This window comes from Plasmodium gonderi (genome assembly GCF_002157705.1).
Source record: "Plasmodium gonderi DNA, contig: Chr12, whole genome shotgun sequence".
Taxonomy (NCBI): domain Eukaryota; phylum Apicomplexa; class Aconoidasida; order Haemosporida; family Plasmodiidae; genus Plasmodium; species Plasmodium gonderi.
In genome coordinates this window covers 2316640-2344520 of record NW_021628937.1, presented here as the reverse complement: position 1 = coordinate 2344520, position 27881 = coordinate 2316640, and the positions used below count along the sequence as shown (strand labels likewise).

The following is a 27881-nucleotide window of genomic DNA, read 5'->3' as shown; positions in this document are numbered from 1 at the left end:
AAAAAAAAAAAGACGGGAAAAAATTCGAAAAAAAAACAACTCATCCGTTGCTTGTCACATTCGTACTTTGCTTCACCTTGTACACTATACATATTTACTAATTTTTTTTTACCCTCCTTTTTACGATTCCTTTTTTTATTTCTTTTTCCATTTCTGTTTCCATTTATGTTTCCATTTCTGTTTCAATGTCTGTTTCCATGTCTGTTTCCATGTCTGTTTCCATTTCTGTTTCCTTTTCTGTTTCCTTTTCTGTTTCCTTTTCTGTTTCCTTTTCTGTTTCCATTTCTATTTCCATTTCTATTTCCATTTCTATTTTTTTTTTTGCCCCTTTTGTTTTTTTCCCTCACTCCCGTTATACCATTTGATTTTATATTTTAAAATATATTTACGCAGATATAAAATGGAACAAACACACCAAATTTTTGTTTAAAGTTAAACAAAATAAAAATAAGCAAAAACAAAGCATATCAATAAATAGTGCAAAATTGAGGGGTACATATTTATTTATTAAAATTTGAGGAATTGTGTTGCACACACACATAACATATCACTTGAGTGCAAAAACATCTTTAAAAAAAAAAGCAAAAAACAAAAAAACATTGGCATTGACGTTAAGGCCAAATGAATATATACAAATATACTCATGTTATTTTTTTTCTCTTTTTTTTTTTTTTGCGTCATGAAAATATTGATCCCTGTTTTAATATTTTCCAAAAGAGGAACATTAATATGTTATCTAGTTTTTTTTTTTTTTTTCTTTTTTCTCTTTACATGTTTGGATACCCATTTTGCAACGTATATGTAGAGAGGTTCTCAATATGTTTGTTTTCATCTTTAACTTTGCACATTTAAGATAATGGTGTATACTTCACATATGTAGACAACAGACGAAGTTATACACAGGTGGATGTAAAATTGGGAAATTTTTTTTCAAATCATATGAAGCGAAAGATTTAAAAAAAAATAAAATAAAATAAAAAAGGATAAGACATCACACCAGTGTCATGTAATGTAAATTTCTCCTTCTCCCTAGAGCTTAACGTATGAGCTATCCCCTGAGAATTATCAATTGAGAAAAAAAAGAAAAGAAAAAAAAAAAGGTAAAAAAATATAAGAAATAAATAAATAATAGAAAAGAAGAAAGATAAAAAAATATAAAAAATAAATAAATAATAGAAAAGAAGAAAGATATAAAAAAAATAAAAGAAATAAATAAAAGAAAAGAAAAAAGATAAAAAAAAAAAAAAAAAAATAAATAAATAAATACTTCCATTTTTTTTCATCCTCCTATTTTTACTGCCTTCTTTTGGGAGAACAAATACTGACAAGGCATCAGTAAATAAGCGGAATGTGTATTTAACCTGGGAAAAGTGGAACCTTCAAATTGTACTTCTCTACAATGGAACTGGATTAAAATAAAAAAGAAAAATTAAACTGAATTGCAAGTTCAAATGTGATACAAATTGACCAAAACTGAGTCAAATTTGAGGTGAAAAAAAAAAAAAAAAAAAAAAAAAAAAAAAAATCAAAATTACCTCGGTATGAATCTTCCACCCAAGTAATGCTTTTTCCTGTAATTTCGAACTCCCTCTTTTGGTAGCATTAACGATATATTCATTTCTGAATTAACAGAAAGTCCATTTGTTGTGTTTCCTAATTTGTAAAGAATATAAATACATATATTTTTTTTTACATAGAACCCCTTTGGATAAATTTTACTGTTTCTTTTATTTTTATAATTTTCATTTACCATTGTCTACGTTAGTGCCTGAAGGTACATCAACTGAGACAACGGGTACTTTGCTCTCGTTAATCATCTATAGAAAAAGAACATACATTTTATTTTCTCTTCACATAAATATATAATATATACAGAGGGTTCCGTGTATGGGTACTCTTGGATTGTAAACATATGGCACAAAAAAAGGATGCGAAAAAAAAAAAAAAAAAAAAAAAAAAAAAAAAAAACGAGGGGCAAGTAAAAAAAGAACAAAAAAAAAAAAAAAAAAAAAAAAAAAAAAAGACAGATGGAGCGTACACAAAAGAGATAAAAAAATTACTTTAATTATTTCGTCAAACGGATTTCGCGGTTCTCCTTTGAAGCTAAAACCGAATAAGGCATCGACAACTAAGTCATAGTTCTTTACTTCTACAAATATGAAAGGAAATAGCATGTTTATATTTTTCTTACATTTTCCAATTTTTCCAAAACTGGCAAACGTTGTATATGTGTTTGTTTCTTTGTTTCTTTGTTTCTTTGATTCTTTGATTCTTTATTTCTGTGTTCACAGGTTAGGCTATTTCTTATGTGTGTCTCTTTGTTTGCGTGTGTGTGTGTGTAATTTAAACATGGGGGTTCATCTGCCACCATTCAATGAAGGGAAGCAATGAAGAGGTCCCTGTGGGGTTCCGACGTTGATGTATGCACACATACATATGTGTTTATATAGCTAAGTGCTTATAGATATACATTCACACATGTGTGTATATTTACTTAATCACGTGTTTACACACTTATTTTATACATTTCAACGCTCACCCTCTATTTTTGTGGACTTCATGACGTCTACATGGTAATGTTCCAGCAATTTTAGAAGCTTCTGTTTGGGAAGGGAAAAATAATGCCATAGTGGAAACCCCGTAAAAATTGCAATAAAAACGTATATGCTTAGAATATAAAGATACATAAAATTTAGAGTGATAGAAAGATGTTCACCTTAAATAATATTTTGTTATTTTCCTTTGGATAAACAACTCTAACTTCATAACCAAAATGCTTCAAATGACGTGCTGTGACTAAACCATCCCCTCCATTATTTCCTGGTCCACAAATTATAAGAACTTTTTTAAATTGATTGAAATTATATTCTTTATAAATTATTTGTGCTATAGAAAGCCCTGCTAATTCTATTAATTGTTCTGTTGTATATCCAACATTTTCGCTCATCAATTCGTTATCGATTTTTTGTGCTAGCGATTGGGATAAGTACTATCCAAAACGGAATTGTCCAAAAAAGGGAAAAAAAAAAAAAAAAAAAAAAATGTACTGTACTGTAGTCAAATAAAGGACATGTGAAAAAAAAAAAATATATAAAAAACTATGTCATGTATGCAAAGAAAAAAAAAAAAAAAATATATGTTGGTCTGTTTCAACGTCAAATCTTTTTTTGGATTAAGTGGGACTAACAGATACTTCCATTTTATTTGAATTCAAATCACATGTGTTAGAATGGTTATTTTTCCTTTCAAAGATTTTTGTCGTATTAATGCTAATTCTATTGGTTAGTTGAAATTTTATAATGTTAAGGAAACCTAAGAAATATATACTATTTCGAGACATAAATTGATTGGCAGCTCTTAAGGAAAGATCCTTCTTCATTTTCCTTTCTTGTCAATCTTGCAAAGGTGTTATAAACATATTGTATTCATCTAAGTTTCGACAACTTTTTGCACATATTTACACATGTTTGTAATGTTCAACAGCATGAGCGTGTACATAACACCATTATAAATTGCTAAACATTCTTAGTCCTTCAACAGGTGCACTCCATAAAAAAAAAAGGAAAAAGAAATATGACTTCCAGTTTAGTGTATGGATTATAAGTTAATTTCAACAATAAAATATTCCCTTCCATAAGTGTGTATAAGCGTGCAATAAAAAACATATTTATATTTTTATTCAACCATTCTATATAACTAACATTTTTCGAAAAACTACCATCACATAATTTAAATGTGAATTTATTATATGTATATATATATATTTTTTATATCCTTTATTTAAATAAAATGTTGAGAAAGAGGAGACAACTTTTTGTTGGAATTATTTCATGAATATGAATGCAGGAACTCATAAAAATACATCATGTGTTAACAGAAAAGAAACATTCTTTTTTTTTTTCTTTTTTTTTTTTTATCTACCTTTTTTCCTTTTCTTATTCTTTAATTTGGCTTGTATATACAAATATACATGTTTTTAATTAAACAACTTGTTTGGAGCAGTTATATGATATATCCGTATACACAACAATGCAAAATTAAAAAAAAAAAATTCCAAATTATCAGACAAATATAACGTTAAAAAAAAAAAAAAATAAATAAATAAAATAATTACATCCTTTATTTTATTTTTTTATTTTTATTTTATTTTTTTTTTTTATCTCATAAAAAAAAACTGTTTTATATATATAAATATGTATCAGGTTTCATAGATATATACAAAAGAATGTAAAAATGTATCCCTTCGTGGAATCATTCACTTATTCCAACTTGATGGAAAAAAAAAAAAAAAAAGTTTCATTAGAAATAGGGATCCAATAACTGTGGGATAAGAAAATTATTTCTTCTTTTTTTCTTCTTTCTGACCTAATATTCTCAGTAAATGTGTAAATAATCCTACTAGATCTAGGTACAAACAAATGGAATGCATCTATAAAGGTTCGGGAGAAAAAAAAAAAAAAAAAAAAAATGAACAACAGTTAGAATCATATAATAATATATCCCTAATAATGTGTAATAATTTATACACAATAATGACTATTCCCACATGTACAGCAGTAGTATTGTCACACATGATGTGCAAGACTGTAAACATAAATTTGCTAATCCAGTGGGAATTGTCACGTAAATGAATATACATTTATATATATATAAACCATATTAGTATATTGCGATTATATACATTAAGAATTTTTTTTTTTTTTTTTTTTTTAATTTCTTTTTTTTAAATTATTACTATGTAATCCTTGTTTCCTCTTCGAAAATCAAACAAGGTTATTTGGGTATCAAATAATACAAATCTGAAAGGGGGTGGGTGGGAATAAATAAAATAAAAAATAATATACATTTGCTTACACACGTTCTTGAAAAATTTGGAAAAATACTTATAATTTTTCATGTTATCTCCTAAACTTTTTATGAATATGTAAAACATCATATACTTGCATTTATATATTTTTCAAAATCTTACCCCATGTACATAAAAAATCCAACATACAACAGAGTAGTATCAATATATCTTGATCTTATAAAAAAGTTCATAAATGAAAGTAGGGCTACATATGAACATACGGCGCATAATATCGTTCCAAGAAATAGTGAAATCCTGAAATGGACAAAAAAAAAAAAAAAAAAAAATGAACAATGAGTAGGGGGGGTATTGTGGATATGGACAAATAAAAATGATTCAATGAAAACGTTGTCAACTGTATGTGAAAAACTCATTCATTCAACAGTTTATATTAGCATAGCACATACACATGAAACTGACATATGCTATATATATATATATATATATATATATATAACTACGCATGCATAGGGAGAATTCATCCCTTTCAAAAGGTATGTATATATATATATATATATATGTGGAAATGTACATAAAACATTTATTTGCTGATACAACAACCGTGCGTTCCTGTGTATTTACCTATTTTTTGAAAATATGGCCGACAAGGAGAAGCAAGAAAATATGGACAAACTTCCAAAAAATGCGAGGGGAAGAATAGAAGGGTTCAAGTAATTAACATATGCGATATAGTCACTCATTAAAATTCCAATAGATGATGATATACCAGCAAAATAAAGTAGCCTCTTTTTTGATGCCGCTGGTAAGCTGTTGCCATAATGAGAATAACTACATGATCCAGCTAGGGCAAAGGAACAAAATAAGCTAATCATAGATGCTATAAATCTCGGAATTTTCAAAAAATAAATATCAACATAGCAACTTAGGGCAGTGATCATTGTTCCTACAGCCAAAAGACCGTATATTTTAATTAAGTGATTCTTCTCTTCATTTGTTAAAGGTGAGAAATTCAAAATATTTGATAACTTCAATTCCTTTTGTCGTTTTCTTATTTGGTTCAGAAAATCCATTTTTATATATAGGAGGCGGTATGTTTTAAATGGATGAAAAAATATATTTATTAGTTCCAAAAAAAAAAAAAAACGCTTGGGTTTTGCGATGAGGTATTGTATGTTTCTAATTGGATAAGTAATACTTTTTGATATCTGTTAAAAGAAATAAACACTTCAGTCTAGTTCGTAAAATATCTGAAATTTGTTCAAATAAGAAAAACTCAATTTTGTTTTTTTCCCCCTTTTGCTGTTTTTATAAATACTTATTTTTTTGCTTTTTAAATGAAATATTTTTTTGAAAAAATATTCTCTATGCAGTTTTAAAATAAAAATTTCAAAAAAATTTGTGCACGCAAGGGAAAAAAAAAAAAAAAAAAAAAAAAAAAAAGGAAAGAAATGAAAAGAAAAGAAAAACAATTTCATAGGCAAATAAATGTGACACAAAAAAAAATTTCCTCAAAACATATTTGCATACAATTCAACATTTATACAAAAATATGCCCAACGAAATTATGTAATAATGCTATTATACCACTTACCATTGATACTTAAATGGAGGGTAGGGGGGGGATTATAATAAAAATATGCTTAATATAAATAAAATACGTAAGGACATTTTTCTTCCTTTTTTTTGATATTATTTTTACACTTCATGGAAAAAAAATAACACATTTGCTTGATAATCCCAAAAAAACAGTTGCAAAAAATGGGTTATATGATTATCACAAAAAAAAAAAAAAAAAAAAAAAAAAAAAGCCTAGCTTTTTACATGTGCATGTGGGATATTTTATTATCATTTTTTTTTTTTTTTTAAATTTTCTTCAAATTTACCTGAACATGTCAGAGCATTTTTTATGTATATATTGGTCCCATAATCTATTTGTAAATAAAATGAATAACTACATAACTTTTCCGCTTTCTGTTTTTTTTTTTTTTTTTTCACATTAAGTGAATATATAATATATAGCGCATTTACAAAATTTAAAAGATTTTGTTATTTAAATCGGTCAAAAAAGTGGAAAAAGGGGGGAAGATGTACGACTTTTAAATAAATTTTACTTATCATTTTATTATCTTTTTTTCCGTCTATTAAAAGGAGTAAAATAGACACATGTTAAGAAAAAAAAAAAAATAAATATAATTTTTTTTTTTTTTTTTATAAATTAATTAAATCGCACAACGATCATTCTTATTAGGGACACACACACCCAGTGTTTCTTACCAGTAAAGAAAACATTTTGAAAAAGCTGAATTGTTAAAGTGCTACTTATTTACAGTTTTAGATTCATGTAAAAGTAAATTCATAGAGAAATTACTACCACATATTTAGCAGCATATAAAATGTTTGTATTTGTGTGCCTACGCGCAGGTGAATAGAACGGATTGTATATATATATATATATATATATATATAAGGAGAGGTGTTGAATAGGCGTCTCTATTTTTTCTTTCTTTTTTTGTTTTATTTTGCTGTATTTTCTTTATTTCCGGTGTGTCCATTTCAAAGGGTTCTTATTATTGGCTGAATTCGTCATAAATCCTTCGATTTCATTTTGCGTTTCCATCCTTTTCCCCATTGAGCATCCTTTTAAACGTTTTGCAAATCAGTGCTGTTGAAATAGTAATCTTTTCTCATAACATGGTATCCATGAAATTATCTTAACATATCATTTATTTTATTTTATTTTTTTATTTTTTTTTTTTGCCTTACGTAAGTGAGGTCATAACAATGCTTAAATTTCTGTTACACTCTCTTTTAGTTCATTGTAGCTAAATGTTACAACATATTAAACGTAATTTAATAAACTATACCTTAAAACTAGTATGTTTTTTACGTGTTGGTACATGTGTGTGTTTTTACGTATAAAAATACACATAAGCGAATTCCCATATGGGTCCCTACAAATATGAATATTTTACTTTCATGGTTGCAAAAGGGATGTGTAGAAAAATGAAAAAATTGTGACATTAATTTCGTTGTATTAATTAAGAAAGAAATGATAACAACCAAAAAAAAGTTAAATATACGTATATGTACACATATGATTATCTAGTATAAACGAAGAAATAACCACATAGACAGATATAAACATGAAATAAATTAAGCAGGTTAAAAAATGTATTAATTAGACTTAAAATGATTTAAAAAAAAAAAAAAAAAAAATGCATGTAGTTAATCAGGTTGGTGTACACAACGGAAAGTATATCTAAGTTACAAATTTGGATAACTCAAAATGTGAGGGGGAAGAATCGGAATTATTTATAAGACGATTGTAGTAAAAGGGGATATATTAAATCTTAGCGTATATTGAATACACAGATAATATGTTCTTATATCAATTCGTGCTTTTTTGATTCTTCAGTATGGTTGCATATGGGCCATGGTTCCATAAGAGTAGTAATGTGTTCCATGTAAGCTTTTCTCAATATCTTCGGCCCGTTGAAAGGAAAAAATATTTCCACCAACTTGCAAAATTCTGTAAAAACTCCATACCAATTGTATAATGAAAAAAGCCACAGTAAACATAAATATATGAACAATCATTTCTAGTATCCCATAATATATAAGATAATTAAACATTATTTTTCTATGCCAATTAAAATTATCATAATACCACTGGACACTGTGAGAAGTACAAGTATTATATAGGCATACTAAACATTCAATTGCTTCCACTAAATAATTTATTATAACTATATTATATGCTATATAAGCTGTAAAGGCATTTTTGTGTATTACTGATATATATATAAGTATAGAACAAATACAATTAAAAATTGACATCACTATGAATAATGTTTCGTTGTAGTGTGACATATGTGTTAACATAAGAATAGACATCAATATCAAAAGTGTCGCGTAAATAATACTTGCTGTCCCTATGGAAAGACATAAAAACCTCTTCATAGTCCATCTTTTCATTCCTTGTGATCTAAACATTTTATCATCATGTTTCATGTATTATGCGCACGCTTCTGTGGTGGTGTGTACAAATATACACAAATGATTAAATATACACATGTATATATATATATATATGTATAAAAGACCCAAGAGGAATGACAAAATTTGCGTGTATCATTAGTACTCCTGAAGAAAAAAATAAATAAATAAAATAATAAAAAGTATAAAGTGAGCAGAGCGTCATATATGGGAGAAGTTGGCTGCAAGTAATCTAATGCAAGGCGTACAATAGATGCAGAAATGGAAAAAACAAACAAACATATATATATATATATATATACACGCATGTGTGTGTGAAAACGGTGTACATAGAACTGCGAAAAATGAATAGGCACTAAGCACATTTCACGACAGCTTGGTACGCCCACAACAGGGTTGTGCATGTATTTTGTTCATAATTGCTATACCATTTTTCTTTTTTCTTTTTTTTTTCTGAAAAGGAATATTATTTTCATGTTACTTCGTCTTGTCTTCACCCACTTCACCAATTTCGTGTCGTAGCCACAGCATTCATTATTTTATTTTTTTTTTCTTTTCTTTTTGTTTCGTTTTTGCCGTGGAATAATTATCTTCTATTTTTTTTTTTTTTTTTTTTTTTTTTTTTTTACCAAAGAATAATTCTGTAATAAGTACCTGAACAGTTCATACTAAAGAAATCTTTCACGTGTTAACACTTTCCATTTGTCTTCATTTTTGTTTCTTAATTTAGCGTAGCAAAGATTCAAATTTATTTTTTATTATATCGATAAAAGGATAAAAAAAAAAAAAAAAAAAAAATGTCCAACAGACGAAAGAATCGAATAAAGTCCTAAGTATTTCTATTATTTCAATTTGTTACAAATGTTTCCACGTATCCATAATATATATATGTGTACATATATATACATATCTGCTTTAAAGTGCAATACTGTCCATTTGTACGCACGCAGCTATTTTTCATGCGGGGAGGAAGGGTAAGCAGAAGAAGTGAACTTTTTCTACATGCATATGTATACATACACATGCACTTAAATAAGAGTGTTTTGGACATACAACTTTTAACAGTTCTCTTTGAGGGGGGGAAAGGAAAAAAAATAAATAAAATAAAATAAAGAATGATAAATGAAGAAATTTTTAACATAACTACAACTTGACGTGTTACATTTAAAAATGTATTTAAAAATCAGTTGCACAATTTTTAATTACTATTTTGCGGATTGTAGAGGGGGTAACTTTTAATACAACACAGTGATGCGTGGAATTATGGAAAATAAAGCAAAAAAAAAAAAAAAAAAAAAAAAAAAAAAAATATTATATGATAATAGGACTTGTAGCAGTAATTTTTATATGTCATAGTGATAATGACTTATTTTTTTGGCAAATTTTACCTCAAAATGGATACATGTGACACATAGCCACCTTGCACATATTTCTCTTGCAGGAAGTCATTTTTAAGTGAGAAATTTTTTTTTTTATTGTGAGTCATATGAATAAGACATTTTATTATTTTATGCAGTAGAAGAGAGCACTAAGAGCAAATTACATTCTTTACGTCAATAATTAGACTCATTTTGGTTTTATTTTACCACCCCTTCAAACTAACCGTGCAACAAAAATTCGTTAAACACACTAAAAACAACAAAATTTACACTTACAGTTAGCTAAGGCACATTCCTATAATATTACATTCCTAGTTTTTTTTTGTAAAAAAATTGGACATCAATTATGTATTCTTGCAATTTCATCCCTTAGACTCAGTTGAAGAAGACATGTTAAAAAAAGAGCCGCAATTTTCAAAATGGAAAAGGAAAAATTGCTATATGAAAAATTTTATCCTGCATATAATGCTTACAGATTTCATTTCAGTCGATTGTGTGACAAAAAAAAAAACATTGAATCAATTATAGGAGACAAAAAAGTGAAAAATTGTCACCATATGATTGTAGTTAGTAGTTATTTCTCAATGAAAAAAATGAGTGCAAAAGATACTACTCAAAAAATGAGAGGAGGAGACAGCCCTCAAAAAACGAATAGTTTGTGCTTATCAGGAAGAGAAAAAAGGTTATTTGTTTCTTTTATTTTTTTATGGAACCAAAAGGAGCCAAATGAAAAAACAAACTTCTTATCTCAACTTTTCACAACTGCAATTATTCAAACTTTCGAATTTTACCATATTAAATTCAACATAGAAGGAACAAACAATATGTCAAATGGGGATACAAAAATTGTTGGCTGTCTTGTTGATGTTCATTTTGTAAAAATGAATAGTCTAGTCACCCCTAGAATTTGCATATCATCATTTGGCCATAATCATTCTGTCTTCATGGTGACGAACATAAGTATTGATTCTGAATTGCTACGTGCAAAAAATGATATGATAAATGGAATACACTCGAAAGAGAGCAATCCTGAATCTTATAAGAAAAATCTAGTACACGATATTAACTATCAAGATACAGAAGAAACGATGGTAGAAAACGTTATTGACAAATTAATAGAAAAATTTTACTCAGTTATGAACACATTGGTCACTAATGAGTCCTCGTCATTGCTGGGCATAGGCAAAATTAAGCCCTGCACAAGGATATAGAAAAAAAAAAAAGGAGAACACAAATGATAATAATACTGACAATAATAATAGTAAGATAATAATACTGACAATAATAATAGTAAGATAATAATACTGACAATAATAATAGTAAGATAATAATACTGACAATAATAATAGTAAGATAATAATAGTAATAATAATAATAGTAAGATAATAATAGTAATAATAATAATAGTAATAATAATAATAACCTTAGCCGTACCCTTAACGTTAGCAGCAATATCAACAGTAACATTAACACAAACATTAGTGTGCCATATAAAAAGCTGGGTGGGTAATAAACGGGTGTTTAAAATGATTACCATATACTACTTCGTTGAAATGAATCTAATAATAGCGCCTAAGTGTGAGGACACGTCGTGCTTGTTTTCTTGTGAATAATAATGGATTTACAATTTAGAACGGAATCAGGATTCATCTTAGTATGAACAGAGAATATGAATATATGATGTCCCCTCACACCCAATTAGTCAATTGGGAAAATATCTCATTTTAATTTCCTCCTCAAGGGAAGATTTATCAGATAATCTGTGCATTATTATACGTATTCCTCGTTTGCACGAATATGTGAAAATTTGCACCTTAATTAAATATTTTCAAAAACATGAATTTATTCCTTTTATCCGTTTTAGTTCGATTATCAGTGTGTCTCCTTTCCAAAAAAAAAAAATCTAAACCACAGCTGTCATACAATTTTTAGGAATAAGAAAAACCGTAAAGTGGATCGACATCATGTAACTATATTTACCCTAATCAGAATATTAATCACTTTTCAAAACAAATACTACAAGTACATATGCATTACTCTCCTTTTATCCTTCCTTATGCACCATATGTTAATTCTTTTTTAACACGGATTAAATGAAATTTATCATTTTGGTTTGTGTAAACAAGTGGGAGAACAACAGAACTAGAAATGTTAGGAAAAAATATCAAAAAGTGAATGTGTACACATATAAGTTGAACAATTTTTTTTTTTTTTTTTTTTTCTTAATTTACCCTTTTCCCAAAATAACATTCTTTTCCTTACCATCCTTCTAATATCTACTGCTAGAATGGAAGGTTTCATATGCGTGACGCACAATTTTTAAATGAGATATAACATTCTGAGACATTTTTTCACTTGTCTTCTCATTTTTCTCATTGCTCTGAACACAAGCGCCCATTCGCACAGTGTGTAAAAGAAAAAAACAAAATTGCCATGATGTCATAAAATAGAGAAGAACCTACATTGTTTTAAATATACACATTATTTTTCTGCATATGCATATAGATTTTAAGCCAGCTTTGTAATAATACTACTAGAAAATTAGGAAGTGTTACTAAGGTGGTGTTTACATGCTGCTAACCAGGGTTAAGCATTTATTTCATTTATTGTTTCATTTATTACTTCATTTATTACTTCATTTATTACTTCATTTATTACTTCATTTATTGTTTCATTTATTACTTCATTTATTGTTTCATTTATTACTTTATTTATTACTTCATTTATTACTGCATTTATTTATTTTTACTTATCTATTTCGTTTATCCATTTCATTCGCCTATTTCTTTATTCATTTTGTTTTTCCCACTTGGCCCCAAACATCTATGCATCATGCAAATAAGCAAAACAAAGCTGAAGTTGCAAAAAAGAAATGTTATTTTATGCTTCTTTTTCATCTTGCAATAATTTTAACGAAAAAGAAAAATGGGCAATTTAAAAAAAAAAATCATAATAATCGTAATGTAACAAAAAAAAAAAAAAAAAAAAAAAAAAAAAAACATTTTGGGCATTTTCTCTCCTTGCCAAAAAGGCTGAAAAAGCGTGCCAAACTTTTGATTCATAAGCCTCATTGAAGAGGTGCATAACATTGCCACATACACATAAATATGTACATAGGTATATATATATATATATATATTAATGTAAGGCTATCTTTAATATTTATTAAACAACTGATGTGCAGCAAAGCAAAAGTATAAAAAAAAAAAAATTGCTTTTTGCGTTTAGCATATCTGTTTCTTCACCCAAGTGTAAATAATGACATCATTCTCAAATAATTTGTCAGCATCCTATAACTGCAAACAAAATTTACATATCACGTTATTTTGTACGTGCCACACTTGTATACAAGAGCATGTTTATATATGCTAATTATAATAAATAAAAAAAAAAAAAAGAAAAAAATTGAAAAACTCATAAAATTTGAAATTATTTATATAATCTTCGCGAATAAATAGAACGAAAAAGCAACATGTCATTTTTACGAAAAATTTAATGAATTTTAATTCTAAACTATATTTAAAATTTAAGTTTTAAAATTTAGCAATTAATATTTAGCGTGTCGCAAGCATGATATAACACCATAGCATATTGCACATGTATATATATGTATATATACACGCATATATGTAACGTGCATATATGTAACGTGCATATATGTAACAAGCATATATGTAACAAGCATATATATAACATGAATATATGTGACATATATATGTACAGCTCTGCTGTTAGAGTGTGACAAACACCTTACTATGGCATAGTAACACAACATTACAGAGTATAACTTCCCCTTATTTCAGTTTTAGATAATTAAAATATGCCTATATTATATATTTATTATATATACTTATAGTAAATTTCTCTGGCAATAAATATTTTTGCAACCTCTAGGGTGTCCCTGTAGATATATTTTTGTTAAAATTCCATGACCCATCCTGTCGCTAAAAAAAAAAAAAAAAAAGAATAACGAAAAATAACCGAAATAATATATGGGCCATTATACAGAAAACGATTTTTACCTTAGCAAGTCAGCAACTCCCAATGGGATTGCAGAAAATAATGAAAATGAGAAGAAATGCTTATGGGTTCCGGATGAGGAGGTGACGAATTGCTACAGCTGTAATGTTTTTTTTAATGTAAGGGTGAGAAAACACCATTGTAGAGCTTGTGGAAATGTGTTTTGTTCTAATTGTTCAGACAATAAAATAAAAATTAGCGAATATAGTTATGCAGAAAAGGTTCGAGTCTGCGATAGGTGTTTTATGGAAAGATCTTCTCCTCAAACTTTTCTGTTACAAGAAGATTTAGGAGCAAGGAAACAAATAAATCAAGATTTGAAGAAAGCATTAAGTGAAAAAATGGCTATAGTAGAAAGATTCAAAACATTTTTAATAGAATTTGACAGTGAAATATTAAATAATAGTGGCAGTGCAGAGAATACAAATGATGTCATGTCTTTATTAAAGAGAGGAGAAAAAGGATTGAAAGATCTAAATGATAAAATAAAAAATTATGATTGTATTATTGAAAATCAAAAAAAAGAACTAGAACTATTAAAAAGGGAAAAGGAACAAAAAACAGAACTTAACAAAATATTACATTTAAGAAATTATGAAATCCAACAAAAAAACATGAACATTAAAAATCTTGTCAAAGAAAAAAATGAATTGACATTAGTAAAAGAAGAATCCGAAGGTATTATCCATTCGTATAAAAAACAAGTTCAAAAACTAATCATAAGATGTAACCAATTGGAATTAGAGAAGAAAAGAAATAATTTGGCAGATCAAACTAGCAATTATTCTTTTACAAACACCAGTTCACAGTCATATATGATGAATTCATATAGATTTCCCTCAAACGAGATGAGCGTCTCATATACAGTTGCTCAGGGCCCTTCGGATGACCTTGAGGACGAAACTTGTTGTAGATACTGCCAAAGGAGGATGTGTTCCATTATGTGAGGTCTCCAAATTAAGGGAAGCAGTAGGGAACTGTAGATAATTCGATGCTTCCCCGAGCTTATTCATTTTCTCCCCTATTTGCTAACCATGTGTATATACATACATGCGGTGTTGTAAACATGAAACGGTTGTACTAGTGTATACACTTTTTTTTTGGTTTTTATTCCTCCATGCCCTGTCACGCATGCACAGGTGTAATTCTAATATAATAGATTTTATGATTATTTTTTTTTTTTTTTTTTCCATCCATATCCTATTCTGTACTTAGCTGTATTTACCTGAACACTTTATTTTTTAACAGTTCATTTGGTTTTACAAGCTGATAGCAGCTTTTTCATGACCACAGAATACACTTATTGGTCACAATCTTTTGCATCATTTGATTACTGTGCAATGTGTTTAAATTTTCTTAATTAAATATGTTGCATATTTGTTTGTGTTTTGATATTTACACCCATAAATAACTATATATAGTCTCCTTTAATTTGTATTATACGTTGTTTCATTTATTTATTATTTTTTTTTTTTTTTTCTAAATTATGTATATTTGTATGAAACATTATGTTTTTTTTTTTTTTTTTTCCTAGCCATTTGAAGCTTTTTTCCGGTGTACGATTTCTACAACGATTTTTTTTATTTTTAAACATTATTAGATCCGTTTTATTTATCGCATAGTAATGATGTAGTATAATTTTTCTTTTTCTTTTTTTCTCCCCTGTCTCCTCTTTCTTCATCTTGTGTATTTTTTCCTATTTTTAATAAATTCGCATATTTGTTTTTATTATTATCCCATTGTTGAATGCACAACTTTTTAATTTTCACAACCGTGAAGACAACAAGCCATTTTTTTTTTTTTTTTTTTTTTTTTTTTTCTTGTTTGATATAACTCCATATAGCAGTGAGAATAAAAACGAATCATATGCAAATGTATGTGTTCTAACTTGATATCAGCATTTGTAAAATTTTTATACATTTTATAGAATTATTTGTCGATAGGAAAATTGGGAAATCTTTGCTGGCAATTGGGGACGCTGCAAGGTTCTCTAAAGTATGTAAAATATGCAAATGCTGCAAAATCTGCAACGGCTGCAAAATCTGCACTGCTTCAAAATCTGCAACGGATGCAAAATTCCACTGTGGAACAGTTGAAATTAAGAAAAAAGCAATTCCTGCACGCGGGGTCCCATGATCCGGCCGTAATCATTACTCGTTCTAATATGAATACCCTTTTTAATATTACTCCTTTTCTTCCTTTTATTTTTATAATCTACAAATTTTGAATGACCAAACAGTGTTGTCATCAGTTGGTGTAACTTTCATTAAAAAGTAGTGAAAAATAAAAAAAAAAAAAAAAAATTACAACGCCAAAAGAGAAGAAGTAGAAGAGCAAATATGAGTTATGCCTCGAACCAAAGCAACCTTAAGGACCAAGATGCATTTCACAGCGCATACTCAAAGGAGAGTAAAGAATGCACAAACATTTACTTCAGAAAAAATGAAAGCAGAAAAATATTAACATGGAATAAATTGAATGGATCACCAAATTGTGCCAAGACAAATTATAAAAAGATGAACGAAAACGATTCGGATCATGTGAATGGTTCAGTTCATAGAACAGGTTATTGGAATGATGAAAAAGTTGTGTGTTTTCCTAGACGCACCGGAGCTGCATCTGTGTTATATAAAAACCATATATACATATTTGGAGGATATAGATCAGAAAAAAGACTTAACGATTTTTACAAATATAACATTACAGAAAATCAGTGGACTCAATTAGATAATAAGAATTGTCCATCGAAAAGAGAAAATAACCCTGCCTTTTTATTTAAAGATAAAATGTATATATTAGGTGGTTATCAAGGAAATGAAATATGGTTAAATGATTTTTATTCCTTCGATTTTAATACAGAAAAATGGGAATTAGTTCATGTTAAGAAGGAAAGTATTATATATTCACCCCCATCATTATTTGGATTTGCTATATCTGTTGATCAATTCAAAGGTGTCGTCTACCTTTTTGGTGGGTATGATGGAAAAACTGTACATAATAAAATGTATGCGTTTGATTTAGATGCAGAAAAATGGATTCATATACAACAAAGTGGTGATGTACCAAGCCCAAGATCATGCGCCATTGGACACATATCTGATGGATACTTTTACCTTTTTGGAGGATATAATGGAGAGTATGGATTAAATATTTTTTACCAATATCATTTAGATACAGGTATTTGGACAAGAATGAAATATAATATGAATGATAATATAAAACATTTTAGAAATACTAAAGAAAAGGAAAAAAGGGATAATGATCAACTGAAGGAGAAATCATGTGATGATGAAATTTCAAAGGATGAAAAAAAATTAACAGAATCATTTTATCATCATAAAGCTATACCTATGGCTAGATATTTTATGGGATCTTTTCTACATAATAAATCTATATACATATTAGGAGGATATAATGGCCTAAAATCAGAAAGATTAAATGATTTGTACAAATTTGACATACATAAAAGAATATGGTTTAACATCTCAACATGTAATAATTTCACAAAAAGAAGTAGTATGAACACACATTTTTATAAAAATGCTATTTACTGTATTGCTGGATTTGACGGAAAAAACTCCCTCAATGATGTATACGCTTTAAAACTAGATGAAGTCTACATCGAACCACCTTCCCTCATACAATACTACAAAATCATGGTTAATAATTATAGATATGCTGATGTCATTTTTGTCTTACAAAATAAGTATATCTATGGATGTTCCTGTATTTTGCTGGCTAGGTGCCCCAGCTTTAAGTCTCTATTCGATTTGTGGGTTCCCGGTTCCGGACCGATTGGTGAGAAAGGGGAGACCAGAAAAACTGCTAGGGAATGTGCTCTGAGGGAATCATTCACAGAAGAGCTTTTCCAAAATGGGAATTCGCAAAATGGGCTTACACAAAACGGGTTAACACAAAACGGGCTTACACAAAACGGGCTTACACAAATTGAGTTCCCACCAAGTGACGAAGTAACAAACGAATTTTCAAATTTTATGGTAATCCCAATTTACGACACACATTACGATATATTTTTAATAGTAATAAATTACCTGTACACAGATGAGCTATCTATGAATTATTCACTTGACACCTACATGCATATTGTGTTGTACGCCTATAAATATGGTATTTTCAGACTAATGCAGTTATGCGAACGTTCCATTGGTTATTATGTAAATGAAACAAATGTAATGGACATTCTCATATTGAGCTACAGAATCAGTTGTAAACAATTATGTATATCTTGTATCGATTTTATAATTAATAATAAATTACTTGACGAGGCAAAAATTAATAGACTCACTTTGGAGCCTTATTTATTGGGTGAAATTTACAAAAAGTGGATTTTCAACTGATTTTGCATCCAATATTTTCATTCATTCTATTTACAAACAACATGAACCTCTCCAATTTACATTATTAAATAAATACAAAATAATTACATGCGGTCATTATTTCAGTTACATATCCTCTATCGGATGTTAGAACAAGTGCTGTCAGCTCTCATACTGGTTGTGGTGTATATATCAAAAAAAAAAAAAAAAAAATGTATTTCTGTTCTATGAGAAGTATAACACCTATTTCAGTGGATGAAAATGAGAACGAAGTGGGTCAAATATATGAACATCAAGTGTACCATATATGTATATACATTATATTCACATGAACAGCCTTGGACAGATCAATTTTGGGGGAAAAGAAAAGACTTTAAAAAAAAAAAAAAAAAAAAAAATGATATAATGTTACTACGGAAAGGGTTTTTTAAAAAACTATTTACACAAAAAAAAAAAAAAAAAAAAAAAATTCCAATGCACATGTATACCTTTACGATCCGTTAAAACATTTAGGAAGAGGGGGCCTGTAGGTGTACTTATCTGCTATAACTAAATCATTTTGTGCATTAGTCCCTAACTGTTCATCCACTATGGTATCATCTAATGTGATATCCGCAATTTTATGACTTATTTTAACATGCGGAAAGGAATATTTCCATTCTCCATTTACTACACCCTTTGTTGATATGTTACTTCTTATTTTCTTTTCATTTATATAAAGATCACCAATTATTTTTCCTCTAAAGGGTCTCATACTATACTTGATATATTTCAAGTAAAAATAAATATTATTTTTTGATTGTCTATCTACAATATAGTGGAAGTTATTTATTATTATAACTTTTTGTTTTTTTTGTTCGTTGTTTGTACCTTCTTCATGGAATATCACTTTCTCTTCTGCTGAATCCACCTCATCGTTTTTCTCCGTATGGTTACTTTTCATAATAAATTTATGACTGTTCAGGTAAATCGGATTCCAAAAAAGGCAATTAACCCCATTAAATGGTAACGTATGACAAGTCTCAAACAAGTTTTTCTTGTCTGGGGGTTTAAGAACAAATTCAGAAAAGAATTTTATATTTAACTCTTCAGATTTAATCCATCTTTTTTGATGAGTATGCCACGGGTACTTATCAACGCATGGCCAAAAAGCTTGTCGAGTTCTCGAATCACGCGCTCTATATGGAGATTTGTACATGCGAAAATATGGGTACATGATGTTTTTATGTTTATATTGCCTCCTATTGGGTGTGCCAATGGCACTCTTTATCCACACATGTACTCTCTTACTTTCATCTTTGTTTATTTTGATTGACATGTTGCATTTATAAGTTTTTAATGATGGGGTTGAATTCCTTATTCTAAAGTGATGTCTCCTCTCTGTACAGTCATACGTACCTACATGTCATTTTTTTATGAAAACCTTCAAAAAAATATCTTTGTTAATACTTCACCTAGTTTATTAGCACACACAATAAATAGGTTAGTTCGCATCCCTTCAATAATGATTGCAAAAATGGGATGTAAGAAAAAAAAAAAAAAAAATAGCCACTTTTCTTTATGAACAACAAAAAAAAAAAAAAAAATAAAATAAAAATAAAACAACAACGTAACACAAACAATATGTCTCTAATTGAAAAAAAAATTTGAATCTAAAAAAAAAGATAAAAGCATTTAAGAGTTCACTGGGTGTAGAAAATTCTGTAACAATTTTAACATCTTTTGGCGTACTATTTTCTTCCTATTCGTAAATATCCACTTTGCTGACAATACATTTGTGAATATGTTGTATTCAAGGCTGTATGTGTAAATAATCACCTGAACTTTCACGATAAAAATAGAATTTTTTTTTTTTTTTTTTTTTTTGGTAGCTAACTATGTTCATAACTAGGCCTTTCTAATAACATACCGCTCATTTGTAGTATAAAAATAAAAGGGAACCCCCTCAAACATTTCGGTGTACTCTTAGAAATGCACAAAAAATGTTAAGCACAGTGTATGATGTAAGGAAAGAACATTCTTCTAAAAAGTAAACACATAATAATTGAAATAGTCATAGCAGCTATTTAAGAAATAATGAACTTACAAAAATATTTTTCGATTCATAATAAAACAAAATAGCATTTTATTTGGAATTCTTATATGAACATCTTCCATTTTGTTACTTTTTTTTTTTTTTTTTTTTTTCATTTTTGGTACACAGTAGAATATACACAACAACGCTCTATATATATCCCCCAACGGACGAAGGTAAAAAGTAAAGTCTGATTTGTCTACATAATGAAAAATACGAATTTTTTTTATAGCACCCTCGAAATTTTTTAACTACCACTTTGGTATTTTAAAGGATCGAACAATATGTAGCCTTATGGGGACATAGTAAAAAAAAAAATGAAAAAATATATATACAAGAATATTTAGTAGAGTCTGTTATGAGACGAAAGCGTGTTAGGCAAAAATGTATACCATTTAAGAAGGTTGTGCAAAATGTATTTTTTTTTTTTTTCTTAATATTGGAACAATATGATGTAATCAAGGAAGAATGCAGATGAATTTTTTATAATTATTCTTTGCCATATAAAACAGAAGCAGAGGGGAGAAAATTATCGAACTAAATGATAATTTTTTTTTTTATTCTATTGAATGTTGTACAAGTATAAAGTGACGGGGAATGCTTTTTTTTTTTTTTTTTTTTTTTGTTACATTTAACGAGCACATTAAACGTTTTTACATATATGTAATGTAAAAGTAGGAGGTACTATAAATAGAGTATGTGTTGGTAGGGGGGGGGGGGGGAGTTAGAAATTACTGCTAATGTTTTTGGACTCCTATATAAATATTAGTATAGGAGCGTAAATTCAATGTAAATTTTTGCAAGAGATGAATTTCCGTACTTTTTGCATCATAGGTGGATAGTAAAATTTCCATATGTTTGTATATATTTGTTTTCATATGGTCGATTATCATTCCATTGTTCCCTTAGATCTATTAGTGTTTCGTCATTTATGAAAACGGATTTAACACACAGTTATGCAATAGGCATACATAATGGGCATATATACATACGCATATAGCACACGTAATACATATATCCATACACATGTAACTTTGCTCATATAAACCATTTCATAGCTGTTCGAATATAAGGATAAAATGGGAGAAAAAAAAAAAAAAAAAATGTACATAAATGTACATAATTTTGAAATAGTAAAAAATTTAAAAGGGTAACAATTTCACGGACAAGAATGAAATTATATTATATCCATGGATATTTTTCTCTTAGTTCTTCTTTTCTTGTTTCTGTTTCATTTTTAATTCCTTCTTTTTTTTCAAAATTCCCTTTAAGCAGTATCTTTGGTTTTTGAAAAATTTGGGGTCCAACTGGGAATGGTGCGAAGAGGGGGGCAGATGAAATGTATATAAAATGTATGTCACTTGTTGGCAATAAATGTATATAACATAAAACAGGGCATTTTCAAGTGCTAGTATCGGAACCTTGAAATGCCAAGCAAATTCTTACAACGCAGAATGACATAAAATACACATTGGCAAATGCAACTGTGGTTTAAAATCGACATACACATATATATATATGTAACACTCCACTTGAAGCTTTCTTAACGTGACAAAATTTACACTTCCTCAAAAAGGATACATAATGTATGTTATATACGTAAGAGAATATAATAAAATGTGTATATTGCTGCGTACCCCTTTACGAGACATAAACTTGTGCTTCTTAGGTTTCTTAATTCCATTTTTATGAGCCTTCCTATTCTGTAAGTTAAAAATAAAGTACATATAAAGTAAAATATATTAAAAGTTACAAAAAGGTTAAATTAAAAAAAAAAGAAGTAGATACACAGAAGAAAAAAAAAAAAAAAAAAACATCGTATGGTGTTTTCCATCACCCATACTAGATTTGTATATATCAAAACTTGTAAAACATTTTGTCGAAATAAAGTAATAAAACATGGTATGTAACTTATATGTAACTACTTAATTGTGAAAACGTGACATTATATGGGGGTTGGGACACGTAACAAATACACTGAATAATTGTAAAACAAGTACAAAATGAAGCATAATGAAAATAATTTAAAAGGAGCAACAGGTACATTCAAACTTACTTGATTATGATTCGTGTGGTTCTTTGACTTTGCCATGTTAGTATTTTTTTTTTTTTTTTTCTATCTTTATACTTCACAAATGGTATGTATATATATACATAAATAATGTATATAGGAATATGTACAAAAAATGAATACACTTGTTTTATTTGCAGGATTTCTTGTAAAAAAAAAATTCTTTGGTTTTTTGAAAAGCTTAAAAGTATATTTCAAAGAAATATTTTCCCAAAAAATATTTTATATTCCCCTTTAAAACTTTTCTCAAATGTAAAATCTGTTGAGTGGTTGGGTGATAAGCTAGATGAATGCACGAACAAAAAAAAAAAAAAAAAAAAAAAAAAAAAAAATTTTTAAAATGAGTTATTCCCCTTCTAAACATATTCTTTTTTTTGAAAGATTGAAATGGAGGCGCATACTTCCTATACTCATGCGTGTATATAATGCAACATGAATCAAAAATAAGAAGGCGAAAGTGTTATATGAATTATACAGATATGTCGATTACATTATCTGGAAAAAATATGTGATAAAAATGCATACATACATGAATATGATGGAATATTATTATACACGATATAGGAGATCGGGCACAAAATATTGCAGAGCAAAAAAAAAAAAAAAAATATAACTGGAAAAACGATCCGCAAAATAAAAAATATAAGTTCACCTTTTCTCCTCCGTTTTGCACTTTAATCCCTTGTCCCAATAAGATCATGCCAGTATAGTCAATTTTATGGAAATTTATAAAAATACGGAAAAAAAAAAAAAAAAAAAAAAAATGTTTGTTTAACTCACTTAAACCACATACTCTTTACAATTTAATTAAAAATGTTGATACACATTTTTTTTATGTTCTTACCAGTTTTTTGTTCTGCACCATTTATTATGTGATTTTTTGCTGGCACATGTTTACCATATAATTATGATATAAATTTTGTGTTGATATGATTAAGAAAACAAGTTTTATAAATTGAAAAATTGTAGAAAATAGAAAAAAAAAAAAAAAAAAAAAAGTGTCATATGTAAAGGTGTAAAAATTAATGTAAATGTGAGCTCCATTTTTTTTTTTTTTTTTCTTTTTCCATGTCCAGATATTTCTGACGTCCCTAGTGGGAAAGAAAATAAATTCATTTTCTTGAATAAACGTGGAAAACCTGTTATTTATAAAAGAGTTAATATATATATTTGCAAAATATATGAACATCAATAGAGTGTGAAGAGTGAAAATATATAAATGTCAGTTACATCCCCTAAGTGAGAGAAAAACACCTCACTACAAAAATCGTTAGATACGAGAAAATACTTGATCTTCGCAAAAAAATGTTGAGTAAAAATATATGGGTTCCTATCGAATCCAACCCGGAGTCATTGTACCTATACTCATGTAAACTTGGACAGTCGAAGTTAACATTTCAGGACATTTATGGATTTAATAAGGACCTATTAGATATGGTTAGCTCCCCATCTTTAGATTCATATCAGAATGTCAATAAAACTCTGATAAAGGGTTATTCAAATATAGTAGACGGAAAATAAGGAAAAAAAAAAAAAAAAAAAAAAAAGTTCTGTCCATAATTAAGTGTACTTATGGTGCGTATCTACATATGTATTTACATCATTGTGTGTGTATATCCAAGAGGTTGATAAAGCTGAATTGGGAATGGGTATAATTTTCGAACCCTCACCTATGTCATCATAATACTTGACAACATTGTAATATTACTCCTTACGTTAATGTTTCACATATTCCTAATTCTTGGCAGATTCCGCAACCTATTCACGCAATAATGCTTTTGTACCCTCTTAAAGAAAGTGAAGTAGGTATTGATTTGCACATATATCTATATACTACTATGCATGTATAGATATGTGTATCCCAATATGGAATTATTTTATTTTATTTATTTATATATTTTATTTTATTTATTTATTTTATTCTATTAATTTTATTTTTTTTTTTTGTCGTGCACTGGATTTCTAAGACTACTGAAAACAGGTCAACCGATGAAAATGTAGAACAAAATTTTGAAAACATATGGTTCATAAAACAGGTAAACATTGGCTACTATCCTGTAAAGATCTAAAAACTCCTTACATCTGTACGTATATATGTATGCTTGTGAAAGCATGTCTATGTAAACACGTACGTTCATTTGACCTTCCAACTATATGTGAATTCGCATTTTTTTTTTTTTTTTTCTCCTTTTTTATTATCACTTTAAATAATAAGATCGTTCCTAATTCCTGCGGAACGATTGCTCTTCTCCACGTGTACGGAAATTTAAAAAACAAATTTCAGTTAGGTAAATATGAGTAATTGTGAAAGATGTATTTTGTATATATATGATATTTCTTTTCCTCACCAGATAAAATTTTTTTGCAGAAAATGAATATTCATTTATATATATTTTTATCCTATCTTTTAAGACAAGGATTCAATCTTAGACAACTTTTTCGACAAAGTGAAGGACTTGTCACCTGAAAAACGAGCACAGGTAATGCTTCTCCTTTTTTTTTTTTTTTCCCTCTTTTCTTAGCACCTTTACGTTTAGCACCTGTTGCATTATGTTGTTCTCATTTCTTAGCGCATAATCTGTAGCACAAAAAATGTAGCACTCAATTTGTAGCGCATAATTTGCACAACCGCCCCCACACCTTACCATCTACTTTTTGCCAGGAATTCGAAATGAACAAGAGCATCGAACTACTTCACCACGAATTTTCAGGAAGTTTTTCTGGCTCAAGGGATGATATAGATGTAAGGAAAAACGTTTTTTTTTTTTTTTTTTTTTATTATAGAGAACACACACGATAGAAATAATATCACACATATCAACATTAACATAAATGTTTGCATGATGGAACAAAAAAAAGAAGAAAAAAAAAAAAAAAAAAAAAAACATCATTGCTGTTCCTTTCTTGATTTAGATTGACACCCATTTCATTGTTTTTCTGGAAATTAACGGAAAACTAGTTGAATTGGTAACCTCCTAAATTTAGTTTTCTTTTACTTTAGACACAGTCAACATGTCATAATACAATGAAACGAACGTTTGTAAATTCTCCTATTTTATTTTTTTTTTGTATGAAGGATGGACGAAAAGATCAACCCGTAATTCATGGCTTGACAACAGCAGCCACTTTTAAATACGTAATAAATTGCCTGTCTCGTGCATACAAAATATGCATATATATATATATTTATATATAAACATACGCAAGCGTACACACGTGTATGCAATTACGCTAATTTATTTCATAAGATACGCACACCACACCATTTTCAATTTATATTTCCATTTCAGGACACGGGAAATGTAATACAAAAAAAGTTCATAGAGAAATGTAAAGACGACAACAGATTTTCAGCCTTAGCAATAGTATCAAGTGATAGTGTATAAAAAATTTTTATCATATGATATGACATTATATTTGGAGTCTACACATACATATCCCCACCCTCCATATACAATTCTCTGTGTATATTAAATCTTTGCACCGTAGCCAATTGATGTGCATGTATATATATATACATACGTGTTAATGTAGGGCGAATTTCCTGCACATTTTGTGCATATTTGTGTAGTCTCTCTTTGCAAAATTTTTAGATCCTTATTTTTGCACTTTTGTATGTATCCCCAAACCCTAATTTTTTTTTTTTTTTTCCTTTTTTTAGCTGTCGTATTAAATGTAGGTGCTTTATTAGCTTTCTTTTTTTTTTTTATACATGAATGCATATTTATTGATAATTTTACACCTTTGAATTTTTACTCCTTTTGCATTTTTACAATATGTCAGAAGAAATGTTTGTTAAGGAAGGAACTTCTTAACAACAATGCATGCCATATAACGGGTTATTATATTAAGAATAAAATGAAAAGTTTAAATGAATAAAATGTAAAACGATTATGTCAACACAGTTTAGTTGTTTTTTGTGAAATGTCTGTAATTACCTTCCTGCAAGGGAAAAAAATTAGTATATACTTGTCCATGAGAACAGTAGGTTTATTTTGCTCTGCATTTCAACATGCGTTATGTTGCTTAATTTTTTCCATGTGGCTTATTTTCTCATGCATATATACATATATATAGGACCTATGAATATACCTTTTTAAGGATGTCTCACTTTTGCATGATTTTTTTTGGGGGAATGAAAAAATGAAAACATGAAAACATAGTTGGACTTATGAAGAAAATGTGTAACACGCATTTTTTTTTTTTTACTGAAAAAAAAAAAGCGAAAAAATATGGTGAAAAAATAAAAACGAGCATGAAATGAAGCTAAATAAATTGTGGTAGGCTTTTTGCATTTTACTATTTACACGTGTGCTGCAAATGAAGAACAAAGTGATGTGTGAAAATATTATTCATGACAATATCATTAATAAGGGTTATGTAATTCTTTTCAGGTTTTATATTTCCAAAAAGAATACGACAATTCCTTTTTTTTTCAAGCCTTTATTTTGCACGACCTTTTTTTTTTTTTTTTAATCTTCTTGATAGTGGAACTATTGAAATACGTGATGCAATCATGATGAGGGGCTGGGAGCACAAAGATATTTTTGCATGCAGAATTATGCGAATGAAAAGGGAAAAGAAATGTTGAACAAGGAAATGAAAAAACGTTTTATTCCTTCATGTGAGGAGAAACACAAGAAAAAAAGAAAAAAAAAAAAAAAAAAAATACTATTATCCAAAACGTGAATGTCCATTTAGGTAAAAAAAAAAAAAAAATGTTCCTATTCAAGAACAAAAAAATGAAAACAATCCATTTTGCTTGTTTAAAAATTTTCATTTTTTTTTTTTTTTTTTTTTTTTTTTTTTCGCATTATAGATCCGTGAATTTTTTTTTCTATTCTATGTTTGTTACAACTAATCCTTTTTAAAAAAAAAAAAAAAAAAAAAAGTGCCCTGTGTATACATTCAATTTTACGTAACATCTTTTTCTCTCTTTTTACCTCATTTTTGGCTTTACATTTTGGGTATATATATATATTTTTTTTTTTTTCCGTACCCTTGTCCCCAATTCCCCATTTTTTTTTTATTTTGATTTATTAAAAAATTGCAGTAAAGGATACGAATTGGGACTCATTTATGTGCATCATCGCAAAACAATTTTTACAGAAAATTTTCTGTACACCGAAGAGAATAGAACTACAGATTTGATCAATTAAACACACACACATACTCATATACATACAGACACACA

General features: G+C 28.2%; 9 protein-coding genes across 9 annotated transcripts; 4 read left to right on the top strand and 5 right to left on the bottom strand.

Moving 5' to 3' along the window:
- Positions 1 to 1029: 1029 nt before the first annotated feature.
- PGO_124870 (hypothetical protein, conserved) lies at positions 1030 to 3379 on the bottom strand (the record flags this gene model as incomplete). The annotated part of the gene is made up of 8 exons (XM_028689277.1): positions 1030 to 1055; positions 1362 to 1405; positions 1536 to 1653; positions 1751 to 1817; positions 2061 to 2149; positions 2540 to 2600; positions 2717 to 2989; positions 3188 to 3379. 8 exons carry the CDS (start codon positions 3377 to 3379, stop codon positions 1030 to 1032), a joined length of 870 nt encoding a protein of 289 aa, XP_028545078.1.
- A 957-nt stretch (positions 3380 to 4336) lies between these two features.
- Positions 4337 to 5880, bottom strand: PGO_124860 (bax inhibitor 1; the record flags this gene model as incomplete). Its single annotated transcript, XM_028689276.1, has 4 exons — positions 4337 to 4429; positions 4736 to 4799; positions 4970 to 5104; positions 5432 to 5880. The coding sequence occupies 4 exons, from the start codon at positions 5878 to 5880 to the stop codon at positions 4337 to 4339; spliced, it is 741 nt and encodes a 246-aa protein (XP_028545077.1).
- Positions 5881 to 8221: 2341 nt separating this feature from the next.
- On the bottom strand, positions 8222 to 8803 carry PGO_124850 (hypothetical protein, conserved; the record flags this gene model as incomplete). Its single annotated transcript, XM_028689275.1, has 1 exon — positions 8222 to 8803. The coding sequence occupies one exon, from the start codon at positions 8801 to 8803 to the stop codon at positions 8222 to 8224; it is 582 nt and encodes a 193-aa protein (XP_028545076.1).
- Positions 8804 to 10604: 1801 nt separating this feature from the next.
- Positions 10605 to 11396, top strand: PGO_124840 (hypothetical protein; the record flags this gene model as incomplete). The annotated part of the gene is made up of 1 exon (XM_028689274.1): positions 10605 to 11396. The coding sequence occupies one exon, from the start codon at positions 10605 to 10607 to the stop codon at positions 11394 to 11396; it is 792 nt and encodes a 263-aa protein (XP_028545075.1).
- A 2781-nt stretch (positions 11397 to 14177) lies between these two features.
- On the top strand, positions 14178 to 15152 carry PGO_124830 (FYVE and coiled-coil domain-containing protein; the record flags this gene model as incomplete). Its single annotated transcript, XM_028689273.1, has 1 exon — positions 14178 to 15152. The coding sequence occupies one exon, from the start codon at positions 14178 to 14180 to the stop codon at positions 15150 to 15152; it is 975 nt and encodes a 324-aa protein (XP_028545074.1).
- A 1392-nt stretch (positions 15153 to 16544) lies between these two features.
- On the top strand, positions 16545 to 18563 carry PGO_124820 (kelch domain-containing protein; the record flags this gene model as incomplete). The annotated part of the gene is made up of 1 exon (XM_028689272.1): positions 16545 to 18563. The coding sequence occupies one exon, from the start codon at positions 16545 to 16547 to the stop codon at positions 18561 to 18563; it is 2019 nt and encodes a 672-aa protein (XP_028545073.1).
- Positions 18564 to 19032: 469 nt separating this feature from the next.
- Positions 19033 to 19860, bottom strand: PGO_124810 (hypothetical protein, conserved; the record flags this gene model as incomplete). Its single annotated transcript, XM_028689271.1, has 1 exon — positions 19033 to 19860. The coding sequence occupies one exon, from the start codon at positions 19858 to 19860 to the stop codon at positions 19033 to 19035; it is 828 nt and encodes a 275-aa protein (XP_028545072.1).
- A 1961-nt stretch (positions 19861 to 21821) lies between these two features.
- Positions 21822 to 22708, bottom strand: PGO_124800 (60S ribosomal protein L29; the record flags this gene model as incomplete). Its single annotated transcript, XM_028689270.1, has 3 exons — positions 21822 to 21923; positions 22254 to 22319; positions 22673 to 22708. The coding sequence occupies 3 exons, from the start codon at positions 22706 to 22708 to the stop codon at positions 21822 to 21824; spliced, it is 204 nt and encodes a 67-aa protein (XP_028545071.1).
- A 1284-nt stretch (positions 22709 to 23992) lies between these two features.
- PGO_124790 (ubiquitin carboxyl-terminal hydrolase isozyme L3) lies at positions 23993 to 26073 on the top strand (the record flags this gene model as incomplete). Its single annotated transcript, XM_028689269.1, has 9 exons — positions 23993 to 24124; positions 24436 to 24489; positions 24655 to 24723; positions 24903 to 24975; positions 25100 to 25167; positions 25350 to 25430; positions 25601 to 25654; positions 25764 to 25823; positions 25978 to 26073. 9 exons carry the CDS (start codon positions 23993 to 23995, stop codon positions 26071 to 26073), a joined length of 687 nt encoding a protein of 228 aa, XP_028545070.1.
- Between the last annotated feature and the right edge of the window lie 1808 nt (positions 26074 to 27881).